At 50.5% G+C, this 14872-nt stretch overlaps 5 protein-coding genes across 5 annotated transcripts; 3 read left to right on the top strand and 2 right to left on the bottom strand.

Annotated features, from left to right (window-relative positions):
* Positions 1 to 576: 576 nt before the first annotated feature.
* Positions 577 to 1465, bottom strand: FTJAE_7723 (uncharacterized protein; the record flags this gene model as incomplete). The annotated part of the gene is made up of 2 exons (XM_037354469.1): positions 577 to 1181; positions 1234 to 1465. The coding sequence occupies 2 exons, from the start codon at positions 1463 to 1465 to the stop codon at positions 577 to 579; spliced, it is 837 nt and encodes a 278-aa protein (XP_037205222.1).
* A 346-nt stretch (positions 1466 to 1811) lies between these two features.
* Positions 1812 to 4758, top strand: FTJAE_7722 (isoleucyl-tRNA synthetase; the record flags this gene model as incomplete). Its single annotated transcript, XM_037354468.1, has 3 exons — positions 1812 to 1947; positions 2001 to 4245; positions 4299 to 4758. The coding sequence occupies 3 exons, from the start codon at positions 1812 to 1814 to the stop codon at positions 4756 to 4758; spliced, it is 2841 nt and encodes a 946-aa protein (XP_037205221.1).
* Positions 4759 to 5799: 1041 nt separating this feature from the next.
* FTJAE_7721 (uncharacterized protein) lies at positions 5800 to 9450 on the top strand (the record flags this gene model as incomplete). The annotated part of the gene is made up of 1 exon (XM_037354467.1): positions 5800 to 9450. One exon carries the CDS (start codon positions 5800 to 5802, stop codon positions 9448 to 9450), a length of 3651 nt encoding a protein of 1216 aa, XP_037205220.1.
* An 817-nt stretch (positions 9451 to 10267) lies between these two features.
* Positions 10268 to 12522, bottom strand: FTJAE_7720 (SAC1; the record flags this gene model as incomplete). Its single annotated transcript, XM_037354466.1, has 3 exons — positions 10268 to 10438; positions 10489 to 12221; positions 12297 to 12522. 3 exons carry the CDS (start codon positions 12520 to 12522, stop codon positions 10268 to 10270), a joined length of 2130 nt encoding a protein of 709 aa, XP_037205219.1.
* A 902-nt stretch (positions 12523 to 13424) lies between these two features.
* Positions 13425 to 14326, top strand: FTJAE_7719 (GTP-binding protein ypt5; the record flags this gene model as incomplete). Its single annotated transcript, XM_037354464.1, has 5 exons — positions 13425 to 13500; positions 13576 to 13595; positions 13649 to 13675; positions 13735 to 13926; positions 13979 to 14326. The coding sequence occupies 5 exons, from the start codon at positions 13425 to 13427 to the stop codon at positions 14324 to 14326; spliced, it is 663 nt and encodes a 220-aa protein (XP_037205218.1).
* Positions 14327 to 14872: the final 546 nt, after the last annotated feature.

Genomic DNA, 14872 nt, shown 5'->3' with positions numbered 1-14872 from the left:
AGGGGCCTGGTGTTCGTCTGCTTGTCAACTCCAGATCATCGTCGCCGTGCCAAGCTGGAGACAGGACCCGTGCGAGACTGACGCCAAGAAACATCGAGGCCCGTTGTCAATGGTGGTGTGGGCTGTACGGAGTAGCAATGATGCTATTCTCGCCTAATTGAATATCCAAGCCATTATCTATGTGATTGATCATCCATACCTTGAAGTAAATCGCACCTCGCCAGATTAGACTGATGAGTTGACTGACGTGACAAGTTGGACAGCAGACTGTGATCAGCGAATGATACACCAGGCATTGAGTGCCTAATAAATTCATTGGTAGCCTGTCTCCTCCCGCTGCCCGAAGGCAGCCCGAACACCCACAGGCACCCGACGGCCGTATCCGCAGTTCCCGTCTGTCAAACCCCGGTATTCGATCGACCCTCATCGACCTAACATCAAATTGTCAGGCCATTCGGGCCAGCCAGAGAAGCACGAAGATTCAAGACCCCAAACCTAAGCAATAAAAAGACTCCGGCAAGAATAGCATAAGCGTAGGAGGCCCCTTGACTGCTTTGGTCACACTTTTGGTCTCGCTTATGGAATGTCCTCCCCAACAGGCACTTGCGTAGAAGAAATCCAATTCTCCATCGTGGCCTGGCCTTCTGGCCGGGCTTTCCCACCCCCACCACTGCTAGCTGCAGCGTTTGCTCTTTTCTTGACCACAAGGCACAGCACCTGACCGTATATTGCAAATCCCTCATATGAGACGTCCATAGCTAGCTTCTTCTTGTCTTCGTTTCCATCAAGGCCGTCGTTCGTCCGGGCTCTGTGCCTCTTGTGTGGGGGTGCCTCCGTATCAGAACCGATTTCGACGGCCGAGGCTGTTTCATCATCTTCAAATGCCTCATCGTTGCTATTTTGCTCCGGGCCCTGTATTCCTCTTTGGCGCTTACTCCGCCGTGCTTTTGTTTCGGCAACGGGGATATCGGCGAGTCTCACCTCATCATCGTCTTCTTCTTGCAAGACAGGTGCACGATATTCATCCTCAACGTCCACGGGAACACTATCTGTCTCACCGATGAGTTTGGACGAGTTGGACTCGAGTTTCGGTGGTAGCTTGTCCCTGAAATGTTTGGTCTTGTAAAGGAGAGAATGTCTCGTGCTCGTCTCTGTCAAGAAGATGGAGACCTCAAACTCGTCTAAGTGGTATCAGCTACTGACAGAGACAAAAATAGATCTCAACACACATACCTGATACTATGACGTCTTTGATGCTCTTCTTCTTGCTCTTCTTTCTTATCCTTTCCTTCTCTTCACGCAGCTTCGGAAGCACCAAAGGACGGATTGCCTCGATGACCTTGGGTAATACTGGATTTCGAGGATTCAGAAGCCATGATTGGGCCAATGCAGGGTTATCCAAATAAATCCGGCACTCAAGGACCGAGTACTTGGATATCCTCAGATATCGTCGGACCGGAGCCATCGTATATTTGACGCTATATGTGAAAGCGTGAAGTGTTGTAAATGAAAGGAGCGTGAATGACGCTGGATATGGCGTCGCTTTAGTGATGTAATGAGTACTTGTCCACTATAAATCGCCTCGCGACACGCTAAAAGTCCCGCGGGCATGGACGTTCGCGTGGGCAGGTCTGGAATCATGCCCCGCGTCAGCCTTGCAGCTTAGGTGTGTAAGCGATTGGATGGAGGGAACTTCAATTGAACGACCGCTTAAACAGCCCAGTAGCGCCAAAAAAAACCCATTGCTTAGCCGTGTTTAACTTCAACACCGAAAGCATCCTAACTAAGTGCGAAATGGTTCTTGATCAACCATGCTTCAATCCTGGAAGTCGTCCTTGAGGTTGCCTCGGTCGAGATTTCCGTATGTTTTCCCCCTTCGCAGAACCTCCAAATTTGGAACGTGGGGAGCTAACACAGTCGATCTCGCAGTGTTCGACCGACCTCTAAGTTCGAACCAAATTATCTCAAGCAATGTACCGACGATTTATACGCATGGCAAGCACAGAATCGACCTGAGGAGAAGCCATTTACCCTCCATGATGGGCCCCCATACGCCAATGGCGAGCTTCATGTCGGCCATGCCATGAACAAAATTCTTAAAGATATGATTGTGCGTGTTAAAGTGCAGCAAGGCCGACGAGTGACATATCGACCCGGCTGGGATTGTCATGGTCTCCCAATCGAAATGAAGGCACTGGGATCGCACTCGACGAAGGGGTTGACTCCTGTAGAAGTCCGGAACACAGCACGAAAGCTAGCTTCCAAGACGGTTGTGGACCAGATGAAGGGATTCCAGGCTCTCGCCGTTATGTCTGACTGGGAAAAGAAGTGGACAACGATGGACCGAGATTATGAGATAAGGCAATTGCGCGTTTTTCAAAACATGGTCCGTCGAGGATTGATTTACCGCAAACACAAACCCGTTTACTGGTCCCCTTCGTCGCGGACTGCGCTTGCTGAGGCAGAGTTGCAATTCGTAGAGGATCATGTCTCTACCGCCGCATATATAAGGTTCCCTATTATTTCAGACTGGTCGTCCATACCTGAACTTGCCGGTTTCAAAGGAAACCTGTATGCAACTATCTGGACAACCACTCCCTGGACCCTCCCTGCCAACCGGGCTATTGCCATCCACGACCAAATTGAGTACTCGATCCTCCAGGTTGGTGATGACGGCTATCTTGTTGCTTCGAGCCGTGTTGGAAATGTGAAGCGCTTCCTTGGCGACTTTCAAGTTGTAGTACATTCTATTCCAGGCTCTAGCTTGAAAGGTCTAGAGTATAAGAACAAACTCCGGGGGCAATCTGCTCCGCTGCAGCCTATCATTACTGCCGATTTCGTTACCTCTACCTCTGGTACCGGTCTGGTTCACATTGCCCCAGGCCACGGCCGGGACGACTATGAAGTGTGCTCTAAAATCGGCATTGAAGCATTTGCTCCCATCGACGATGGCGGTTTCTTTACTGAAGAAGCTTACCCTGACGATCCAGAGAAGCTCACCAAAGCGAGTTCCGTCATGGATGGCGGAAGTCACGCTGTCTTGGAATTAGTGGGCGACGATGTACTTGGAAGCCATAAACAACGGCACAGTTTCCCTTACGATTGGCGAACCAAGCGACCTGTGGTGACTCGTGCTACAGCTCAATGGTTTGCTGATGTTGGTAGTATCAAAAATGATGCCCTTGAAGCACTGAAGGATGTTCGGTTTGTTCCAAAGGGTGGTCGAAACCGCCTCGAAGCTTTCATCACACGTCGCAGTGAATGGTGTATCTCTCGCCAGCGATCATGGGGAGTTCCCATTCCTGCACTCTATGACGAGAACGGAACTGCTGTCATGACAACAGAAACAATCGACCATATCATCTCGGTTATGGAAGAGCGTTCTTCGTCTGCTTGGTTCTCTGATGACCCAGATGAACCTGCTTGGATCCCACCCAACATGGAGGGCAAATACCGTCGAGGCACTGATACAATGGATGTTTGGTTTGATAGCGGCAGCTCATGGACAGAAACTGAGGGCCCTGCCGATGTCTACCTTGAAGGTTCCGACCAACACCGCGGATGGTTCCAATCCAGCTTATTGACTTATGTTGCCACGCAAACATCAAAGGAGTCGACTGGAAAAGCTGCTGCTCCTTTTAAGACTTTAGTCACTCACGGATTCACTCTCGATGGGAAAGGCAAGAAGATGTCAAAGTCCGAGGGCAATATGATTGTCCCTAGCGAAGTCATAAAAGGGCTTCTATCACAGGCTTACTCCAAAGGCTACAGGCAGAAACTTGACCCTCTCGGTCCAGATGCTGTTCGACTGTGGGCAGCAAGCGCTGATTTCACATCAGATGTTCTTATAGGACCAGATATTCTTAGACCTGTTAATGCTTCGCTGATCAAATATCGAACCATCATCAGGATGCTTGTCGGGTCAATTTATCCAGAGGCCCGTGAGCGCCCATTGACTAAGTTGGACCAAATAGCACTTGTTCAACTTTCCGATACCATGTCAGAGGTCATGCAGTCATACAACGATTTTGAGTTTTACAGAGCGGTCAGTACAATTAACCACTGGGTCGCAACTGATTTGTCCGCATTCTACTTGGAAGCCCTGAAGGACCGACTCTACTGTGGTGATGGCGGCGGTGCCTTGGAGCCTATCTTGATCGGACTTTTGCGCATGCTGGCACCGATAACTCCTATGCTTGTTGAGGAGGCTTGGTGGTTCCGGCCTGAATGGATGACCAAAGACACGTGGGTTATCATCCTGTGCTCCCTGATGTTTACGATTTACTAACATCGACCAGTTCCTTGATAAGCCCAGCTCGCCATCTATATGATGACCCTCTCGTTGATCCTATGCGTTTGACGCTTCCTCAAGATGTGGTGCGTAAGGATCAGTCCATCATCACAGAAGTTCATGGCGCTGTAAAGGCAACACTGGAGGACGCGCGAAATGCCAAGGCGCTTGGCAGCTCTCTCCAGAGCGCAGTCTATCTGGAAGTCGAGGATGGAAAAGCGGCGGCTGTTCTTGGGCGTTACATGGACGAGCTTCACGACATATTTGTTGTGTCTTCGGTGCAAGTCAACGAACCCCTCCCCGAAAATCCTGCTTGGGCTTTCCAAAAGAAGTTCGAGATCCAAGATGCCAAGGTCAATGTGCATGTGCTACCCCCGAAGGAGGAAAAATGCCCCAGATGCTGGCGATACATGGCGCCAAAGCAAGACGCGCTATGTGGCAGATGTGAGGAGGTTGTCGGTGCATAGAGAAGATGTAAGAGAAGGATGGCACGTATGATGATATGTACCCCTCTTTGTCATGACAAGTGTATAGTATTTGTGTAAACTAGGTATCAAGATATTACTGATCTTACTACTGATTCTATTTTTGAACAGTATCTGTATCAATTAGACAACAGCAGCCACTACAAGAAACGTATGAGAAAATGCTGAAAGATTCCGGCCTTGAGTTCTGTCTAAGGATCTATTCCATTCCAGAGTTGAGTCAAATCTCAAGCGCATGACTCTATTTATGAATTGGGACTGCCTCTGAAACCCCGCCATTACGAGGTGTTCAGCAGCTCCCGCAACCTGACTTAGACCTTGGCTTCGAATGAGTTAATTATTTTTCATGTGATGAGTATCGGCAGTTCGGGCCTGAGACAACCGGTACTTGGGATAAGGTGTATGCTTCCCCTCAAACCTTGTACTCCAACATAAGATGAGGTGCCACATCAAGACACGCGTGCGTCACTCCCCGCCACGCTTGTGCCTAGGATAGGTGAGAAAGGCGTAAAACTGGCCCGGGGCCCTGCCTGCCGCCTGTGGCTTTAGTGTCTTGTAGCACCCGTCGGGTCACATCCACTCCCGTGACGTCCTATAGACCCAAGGACCCCTACGGCTAATGTCCAATCCTTTCGACATTAACGCTCCGCAAATGCAACATCCTAACCAACTTACAAGAAGATCTTTGGTCCAACGCATCATCACTGCGACGTATTCCCGTGCACTTCAAAGTGAGCGATGAGCTCTTGAGGCGGATTCCCCCTGTCGGGCATCCACTCCGACCTCGATTGCTGCCGTCATTATCGGTACAAGATTAGCTCCCCAGAATACATCGTCACCAAGGACAACAATATTGACCAGGATCTAGCACATTAGATCGACAAGGACCCTTGAAAAGAAGAAAAACCATGCTGCAATATTGCTTTATTCATCAACACTGACGACAACTCCCCGCTTCTCCTTCGAGCGCGAGCCTAAGAGTCTGCCCCTGCTGCTGTCGTTGTATGTAAATACCACGGCGCAATGGCCGACCATCGTGCTGCCTCGTCGCTGAGTGCATATGGGAGACGGGATGGCCCAGTTACTCCGGAGCCTCCCACGAGGTTTAGCTACGACACCGCCGAGAGAGGAGAACCCAGCATGAGCGCTCTCCTCCACGCTCCCCTATCCCCTGAACGACCTCTTGCTTTCTCCGATGACGAAACTCTTCCACGCTACCATCACAAGTCTCGTGGAGCTGCAGCAGTTCCCAGCGGCCTTCAAGCCGGCCGGCCGAAACGAGCCCGTTCGAAGCGACCGCATAAGACCCAACCGAGCAGTGCATTCTTGCTTCAGGAGCCCGTGGCCACAGATGACGACTCCGGAAACCAACGCCGGGCACAAAGAAGTAAATCTCGACATAAGGGGAAGGATGTTCAAGAACCATATTTATCCAATGGCACAAGGGGCCTAGGTCTTGGGATTAGCTCCGGTAGCGGTCCTCGAGCTCGCGTCGTGTCGCCAGATACATCTCAGGAGGAGTTGCATATAACAAAGAGGAATGAAGCGCAAAGGCGAGGCCGTAGAGCGCACGCGTCACAGCCTGGTGCTGCCCTGGACGTCGACTCAACCCAGATAGTCAACATGGCATTGAACCTAAGCGAGTCACGGCGAATTGCGTCTCGGCGCAACATTAGCCGCGGTAACCCTCCACGTCTGGCACCTGTACAAGACTCTCAGACCGGGAGCAATCTTAGAGCACATCTTCAGCAACAAAGAAAGGCTGTCAGAGGGGCATCGCCGATTCCGAATCAAAGCCTTACACCACGACTACCAGGTGTTAGATCCAGTAGCCCACTGCGCCCTTCACCTTTCGAAACTACGGACGCCTCATACCGTTACCATTTTTCTACGTCCACTTTGGCGAGGGCACAGAAAGCTAGAGAACATCTAGAGTTGATGGCACAGTATAGACGATTGCTACAAGTTCTTCCTCCACTTAAGACTGGCTACGACAGACCTTCAGCTTCAAGCCCTCCCGGATCACCTACAGAGGGCAGAATGCATGCCTTCGAGAGCAGAGAGTTCATGATTCCACTTGGCCGAGAGTACAACCCATTGCAGTATATCAGAAATCGAAAAGTCAGGGCTCGTGAACGAATGGTCATCGATGGTGAGAAGCAGGGGTTTGCTGACGTCGAATCTGTTAAAGATTGGGTCAACGAGGCTTCGGAGCGAGCATCGAAGGAGCTTCTTTCCAGTGATGGTTCGATTTTACCACCATTTCCAGGTGCTGAAGAAATCGATTCTCAGATAGCCACGGATTCGGCTGCCACGGCGGCACTGAGAGTTCGACGCCCGAGAGTTGACTGGTTTTTCGAAGCCTGCGACTTGATTGCAGATGCCTACTGGCTCGAACAGGACCATCACAAGCAACTCATTGAAGACCGTAATCTCAACAAAATATACCCACAAACAGGAGAAACCTTAAGCCGGCCAATTTCAGGACAGACCGATGAGCTTGGAACCGGTGTACCGCCTTTTATCACTGAAACTATGGAAGAAATGAATGGAAAAGCAAACTCGAACGAATCCAACCTTTCGAAGCCCGAGATTGAACTTCTCGAACCAAGCCACAGAGACCGAGCACGCCAGAAACTTCACGAGATGGGATCTTTCCACCGACAGACTGGCTCAGTGCACCACCGTCGTTTTAGGAGACGAGGATCATCCTCGGATGAGACCGCCAGTGAAGATGATATGCCAACCGAAGGCAAGGCCCGACGTGGAACAATATCAAGTCGCGAGACTGAACTGCTGGAGAAGCAAATGTTGGAAATGGTGGCCCGAGACATGAGACAGCAAAGACTCTCTCACGTCCCGGAGACTGAGGCAGAATATATGCAGCCCGAGGACTCGACTTCACCTGAACCCAAACCACTGTCTCAACTGGCCACTGGTAGAGAGTGGAATACGATGGATTCTAAAGATTCAGAAAACCGCCCCATTCACAACAGAGCTTCCTTGGAAATCCCATCACTGCCAAAATTGGGCAGGAATACGGGAGGAGGGTCCCAGCGCGGCGGAAACAGCAAAGAACATATCGACTCTCCGCAGCCTATGTCACCTGAACTTGCTCCTCAATACAGCCTATCTGCGCCACCGACTGGCCTACAGCTGTCAGCACCGTCTAGTCGATCATCATCTCCCTCCAGAAACCCATTTACAAAAGTAAAGCAAATCTTTAAGGACAAGACGCGCGATGAATCTGAAGAACCAACATTGGAGACGGAGGCATCCAGCAGAAGACCTTCCATTCCAGATCCTTTATCCCCAACGGAAACCAAGCCACTCGAACGACACCCGTCTAATTCACGGCCGACCTTCGAGAGCCACAAACACCAGCGTAGCGTGGGTAATATTAGGCCAAGGGGCGACGACCAGGTTGGACTTCGAGGCATGTTTAAGGGCCCTCGTATTGACACGGTAATTCGAGGTGGTGTATCGAGATTGGGCGACATGCTGTGGAAAAAGGACATCCCCATGGAGGGAACCACCGATGTTCTCTCTTCCGATGAATCTGATAATGATCAGCCCAAGGGGAGATCGAGAATTTCTCTCAATTTGTCGCGAACAAACTCGAGGCGCAACAAGCCCGAGCTTCAACATGGGGCTAAACACTTCTTGGATTCGATGCCACAGTTCCATCCCATGGCAGAAACGCATGGCCAATCAGCAATTGACGTGAAGAAGTTGCAACCTTCTCAATTTCGTGTTGAGGTCAGCAAACCGTCCGCACCTGATATTTCTGGAATCTCAAGCCCTAGCAAGCCTCAGCAAGTTGACAAGGTCACCATTGTCGAGCCTGCCATGTCGGAAGTAGAGTCTTGCCAGGAGAGCGTCAAGGATGGCCTCCGAATCTCAGAAAGGGAAGCTGATGAGGCTGCTCCAATGGTTCGGTTCAACGAACCTGATAAGTTCAAAGCACGGAAGTGGTCTATTGCAAACCAGGCCATTCCTCAGGAAGGACAACTTTCGAAGCGTGAAATTGCCCGACTTCGGACGCTTATTCTTACCTCTGGCATCAAAGCCATGGAGATTTCTCGCCGGGCTCAGGAGCTGAAGAAACCGCTTCTTGGAAATGACCTTCAGGAATTGGGTTCTTCACCACAATCAAGTCCAGTGGGAATACCATGGGTTGACATCGCGAAAATGACACCCAAAAAGTCACTGCCTTTCGACGATGCGCTCCCTTGCTCCGACCATTTCCGCCTAGCTCGCCAGACCCTAGACGTGGCGATCCAAACATCAATTGAGCAGTGGCAGACGTCAGCCGATAAATTCACTGCCCAAACGCGTCCGAAACTAGAGGAACGCATCTGGTGTGTTCGCTCTCGAATCGCAGATGAACTATCAGGCATGACACGTGAGGCATCAGACCAAGCTGATGAGACTGGCAAAGACTTAGCCTTGGGACAGCTCCTCAAGGTCAAGCATGTCACGGATCTTACCGACAAGATGATGCGCAACAGACGCAGGAGATTCAGATGGCTCCGTCGCGGAATGTGGTCCGTTGTTGAGTGGGTGCTTGTTGGCTTTATGTGGTATGTTTGGTTTGTCGTTACCATTTTCAGACTCTTTCTGGGCCTTGGGCAGGGCGTTTGGCAAGGTGTCAGATGGCTCCTTTGGCTATGAGTTGAGACAAGGCCCTCTGAAACTTGAAGTCGTGGGGAGGATTGTGTATCGCAGGAGTTTTCTACATGGGACTGAGTGCTGCGAAAAAAATGATACCACTATTACATTATTTCACACTTCACTTGTCCTTACCATTTTCTTTACTGTTCTTACCCATTATTCCCTCTTCTCTTTCCTTTGGATACCAGAGCATTATCCGATTCTGATACCCCTTTCCCGCCTGTGGGGAGAAGCATGGCGTGGCGCCTTGTCTTTGGTGGGAGCATCTTGCCTTGAAGCAAATGTGTGAATTATGAGCGAAATTTGCTGTACAGTTTTCTTTGTTTATTAATACTCCTGGTATCATATTTGTAACTTAGAATAATAATACTTATGCCATGCGGTTCTGTTCACTTCTCTTCATCGCACCACCCTGTAAACCATACAAATAGGTCTAAAACAAGACTTACCGATCTCAAATGATGACATTTGTGTAATCTTGAGATGAATTTGAGAAACTTCGGGTAAACTGATAGGCACTTTTATAAGATAATACTTTGTTTGGCCCCTAGACTGAAGGCCTCAAGTCATTTGACTCTGAGGGTTCATCTAGACCTATATTAAAGGAGACAATATCTATGCCTTGACAAAGTCATATAGACAAGCAACATCATTACAACAAACGTCTTGATTATCCCTACCCACCCAGCTGGTACAAAAGAATCGGAAAAAGCGGGCTTCTATAGTCTTTGAATAAAGAAAACCTTCAAAGTCATGCCACCGCGCCACTAGAGCAAAGCATCCACATTATAACCAAAGTTCAAGCCCCCTTTTGATTCTATTCAATCCTCTTCTTGCCCTCCTCGGCATTGAGGTATCGGGCTGTGCTGAGTCCTCTCTCGTGTTTCGCCACGTAGGTTCCAATGACAGAGTCCTTGCGTGCCTTGGCGAAGTGTTCATTGTAGCCCTCAACAGCAAATGGCCTGGGGTTGAGGCGTGGCCAGTTAACCTAGAAATAATTAGAATGGTTTGAGGTGAGTGTCAGTCAGCAAAACTTACGTAGAGCATGCCGTGGTTCCAGACAAAGTAGAATGACCAGGCAGCAATAACCATCCAGAAGAAGAGGAACACACGAAGAGGCAGGGCGCTTGCCTCTGGGTCTCGGCGGGTAAAGAGACCAATGAATACAATGAAGACACTGAAGGCAAGGATATAGGGAATAGCCTGGATCAAGACCGGTCGACGGTCAGTGAAGACCAGAGTAGTGCCGATATTGGTTGAGCCCGGTCGGTAAGCTCCAAGGAAAAGATCGAAAGAATCCTGTCGCGGTCCATCGAGGAAGTTGTTGCGAAAATAACGTGTGATACCAATACGGGCATCCTGAAGGGCACCGACTTTGGTCCGGTTACCAGTACGTGTGACATCAGTCTTCATGGCACCAGTGCCAGCATATGAGTTGGAGACAACATCAGCGTTGTCAGCCCAGAGATTACGGAACAGATCCTCAAAAGCAGGATCCTCGTCACGGAATGAAGAGCCGCGGGGCATGAAGCCAACATCTTCAAAGATGCGGTCAAGCTTATGCCGAGCGAACATGCTCTGGACAACGTTCGTTCGGTCGAGACAGTCCATGCAGTTTGTACGCATGACACTCGTCTGGTAGCTACGGGCGTCGAGGCTACCATCAACGCTGGACGGGGTATCAACGGCACGGAAGTAGCCCTGCTTTTCCAATGCATCGGCCAACTTCTCAATAAGAGCGTAAGCCTTGTGCATCTTCATGCCCTTTGTCTCACTGTGGTAATCAAAGTAGACATAGTGCAGCCGGTCAAACTCTTGGCGTTTGCCCTCCGGCTGAATCGTGGTGAACTTCTCCTCAGTGAGCAAGTCTGCCTGTTGCCGCTCCTTAGGAGAAGAAACGAGCTTCTCCACCATCTGCTCGTACGATTGCTTGACCCGCTGCTCGCGACCCTTCTGGTTGACCAAGTTGATAAGATAGTTGTCACCGTATAAGCGAATCTGCTCGTCGAAGTGTTTCTGAGCAGCGGAAAGAGCTGCATCAACGCCGCGAATTTGGAGCTTGGGAACATATCGCAAGCTGTTGATTTCAGCCCAAAACGTAGGAACGCTGCCACGTGTCTGGACATAAGAGAATATCTGCATCTCTTGACCGGCGCCAGCGCCAAACTTGCCGCTCTGCATGTCCGAACTGCCTGCGTATCCACCCAACCCGCTGCTACTGTCGTTGAGGATGATGATCTGTTCCGTCTCGTTGTAGTTGGCGACGTGTCCTTCATCATCTACACCTCGAGTAAAGTACCTGGTACCACCACGGTGGCGGGATCGGCGGGTAATGAGAGCCAGAGTCAATGGGTTGCCCTTGAATGTGGTAGGCTTGATCTCCAGCATGCCAAAGATGCATGGTAGGATATATGGGTCAACGCCGGGCTGTGAGCCAGGCTGTGATCGAGCGCCTCGGGTGCGGAAGTCGATTAAATCGCCCTGAAGATACTTGTTGAAGAAGAAACGATCGTCGGCCTGCATCCACAGGGGCTTGGAAGTGTCGGCCTGGGCCTGACGTTGGAAGGAGTTGGTAAGATCGATGGAATAAGAAAAGTACATAGGCCCTGAAGCCAAAAAGTTCTTAAGAAGCTGAATGAAGATGTCTTCGTCGGGGTCGTGAATCAAGCGCTCGCGCATGGGCAGGATCTCCGTGGCAGCGACCTTGTACACCATGTGGCCTTTGAGACGGCCAACAGGCTGGGCTTTCGTGATGAAGATGACATACTTGTCTTTACATGGTCAGTGAAATGCACAAGCCAAAACCAGATGACATCAGCCCAAGATTTGGCGCGGCAGAGACGAACCAAGGCGAAGCTGTATAATTCCCAGAATACCAGCGATACTCGAGACGCGAGTGGTTCTCTTGGCTGATGCGGCGCTGCCTTCGCTCAGGCGGACATCGCCAGTGGGACGGTCGATTACCAGGGCAGGCGCATCGGGAGACGAAGGCGAAGCGAAAGTATAAGAGTCGTTGGCGATCTTGACATTAATGTCGCGATAAGGCAATTTGGGGGTGTTGAGCTGCGCCATAGCTGAAGCTGTTAGGATTAGGAAAGCAAGATAGAAAAAGAGTTTAAGGTTATAGTAAAGCCCGGGAATTAAGAGTGGCCAACTGGCGACTTGTTCACCCTTGACGGCTGCAAGAGATAGTGAAATAAGGAAAAAAAGGGACACGACGTGAGGGATGGGCTGAGTTGGTCTGGTATTGGATGGTTAGCTTGAATTGGCAGACGAGTTGATGAGGCCAGCGCAGCGAAGCTATAGCACAGCCACATGGTTAATCGTAATGACGGGATAGAATGGAACTTAAGGGGACCATGGTGGCTCAAGGCGGGACGCACGTCACAAGCCCAGAGCCATGGGATGAGGCTCGTGAGATGTAGAGGTACATGCCGCTCGCCGAAATCAGGGTCTCTGGATCAGTACAGCTACCGGGCGAACACTGCGCAAGTGTACCTCTCCGAGACCCCGTCCTCCCGCCTATTACAGTGGCACTGTGGGCGTCCCTCACCAAAACAGGCCCTGCCTGACGTGTGCCTCGTGCCATTTGAGCCAGTCACGGCTCAGGACTAAAGAACCAAGGCAGTCACTTTACCTCCCCAAGTCCCTCCCATCCACGTCCGTCCCGTCTTAATCAAAGAAGCGAAGCCCCATCTTAAGACTCGCCTCTCACCTTCAGCCTCGACTTTTGTCTTGTCATCTCACTATCGTCGCCAACCTCTTCGCCCTAAATCTCCCTTTTCCCTCGATTCGCTTGCGTCGCGCAATCATCCCGATACGATTTCCGGTCCGAGCGTCTCTCCACGCCGTCGTTCTAGGACACGTCCGATCCCTCAACGTCCAGGTCATACCGCCACTGCTGCTACCACTATCGCTCTTGATAGACGCTCTCCGTACCTCTTCATCTCGAAATCAAATTCCCATCTCTCACTATGGCCTCCCGACAACCTCCCGCTGGCGCCCGCGGCACTAACACCCGGTTCGCTCAGTTTAAGCTGGTTCTTCTTGGTATGTTACATGATGTCGGCATTCCTTGCCTGACCAGTTTCGGGTTCATGGCATATTTGCTAACTTGTGACATAGGCGAGTCCGCTGTAGGAAAGGTATATCGCAACGACAGTCTTTGATACGATGTTTACTAAATTTTCAACCTCAGAGTTCAATAGTCTTGCGATTTGTCAAGGTATGAACTACTCGCGCCCACGCCATTGTATGAGACAGCAACTTACCAAGACATTCTAGGACCAATTCGATTCCTATCGCGAGTCCACCATCGGTGCTGCCTTCTTGACCCAGACCATCTCTCTCGATGAGAACACTACTGTCAAGTTCGAGATCTGGGATACCGCCGGCCAGGAACGCTACAAGTCTCTCGCTCCCATGTACTACCGAAATGCAAACTGCGCCGTTGTCGTTTACGATATTACTCAATCTGTACGTTCACCAGATCTACAACCACCATAGAGCCATGTTAATATTCCTCCAGGCATCACTAGACAAGGCAAAGGCTTGGGTTAAGGAGCTCCAACGCCAGGCGAATGAGAACATTGTCATTGCCCTCGCAGGAAACAAGCTGGATTTGGTTACTGAGCAACCCGACAAACGAGCCATTCCCACTGCCGATGCCGAGGCTTATGCCCGTGAAGCTGGCCTCCTCTTCTTCGAGACATCTGCCAAGACTGCCGAGAACGTCCAAACTCTTTTCACAGCCATAGCTAAGAAGCTGCCCTTGGACCAAGCTGGTCCACGACATGCTCGACCGGGCCAACGACCAGGTGTCAGCCTGGCTCCCGAGAACTCCAACACTAACGTCAGCGGCCCTTGCAGCTGCTAAGCAGGCATCGAAGTTGAAGCATCAGGTTTAGAGTCCACTTTTCGTTACGCCCACGCACATATCACAGAGGCCTCAGCGTGGATCCAGCACGGCGAGTTGTCCGAGATTACGGACTCTGAGGTAATGCATGAGCTGGGGCGTGTCATATAATTTATCGGAGTCCTTGGGTTTGGAGGGATCAGTTCAGTCCATACTTTTTTAAAACCGAACTTGAATTTTTGTTGCTGGTAGTTTGAATGGCCTGGATGCTCGACTGTGCCGTCGCCTGGCACTTCAGCGTATCAGAGAACGGGGAGTGGCTTGGGGAGGTATGAGAACAACAGACCTCGATCATAGGCGACTTAAATGTCTGAAGGTTTCTTATTCCCCATTGGTGGCTCATGAGATGGACAAGCAGGAGAGTATGGACGAGCCGCTCTATAGTTTCTTTTTCTTCACAGCTTCCGAATAGATGGCTGCTATTAGATGAATTATGGGATCATGTTGACAAACTCTTGTGCTGTATGTGATCAGGCCATGCGTATTTAATGCTCACATTGTGAGTCT

Source organism: Fusarium tjaetaba (assembly GCF_013396195.1).
Source record: "Fusarium tjaetaba strain NRRL 66243 chromosome Unknown NRRL66243_c0000156, whole genome shotgun sequence".
NCBI classification, from domain to species: Eukaryota; Fungi; Ascomycota; class Sordariomycetes; order Hypocreales; family Nectriaceae; genus Fusarium; species Fusarium tjaetaba.
Note: the sequence above shows the minus strand (reverse complement) of the source record. Positions and strands in the feature narration are given on the sequence as shown.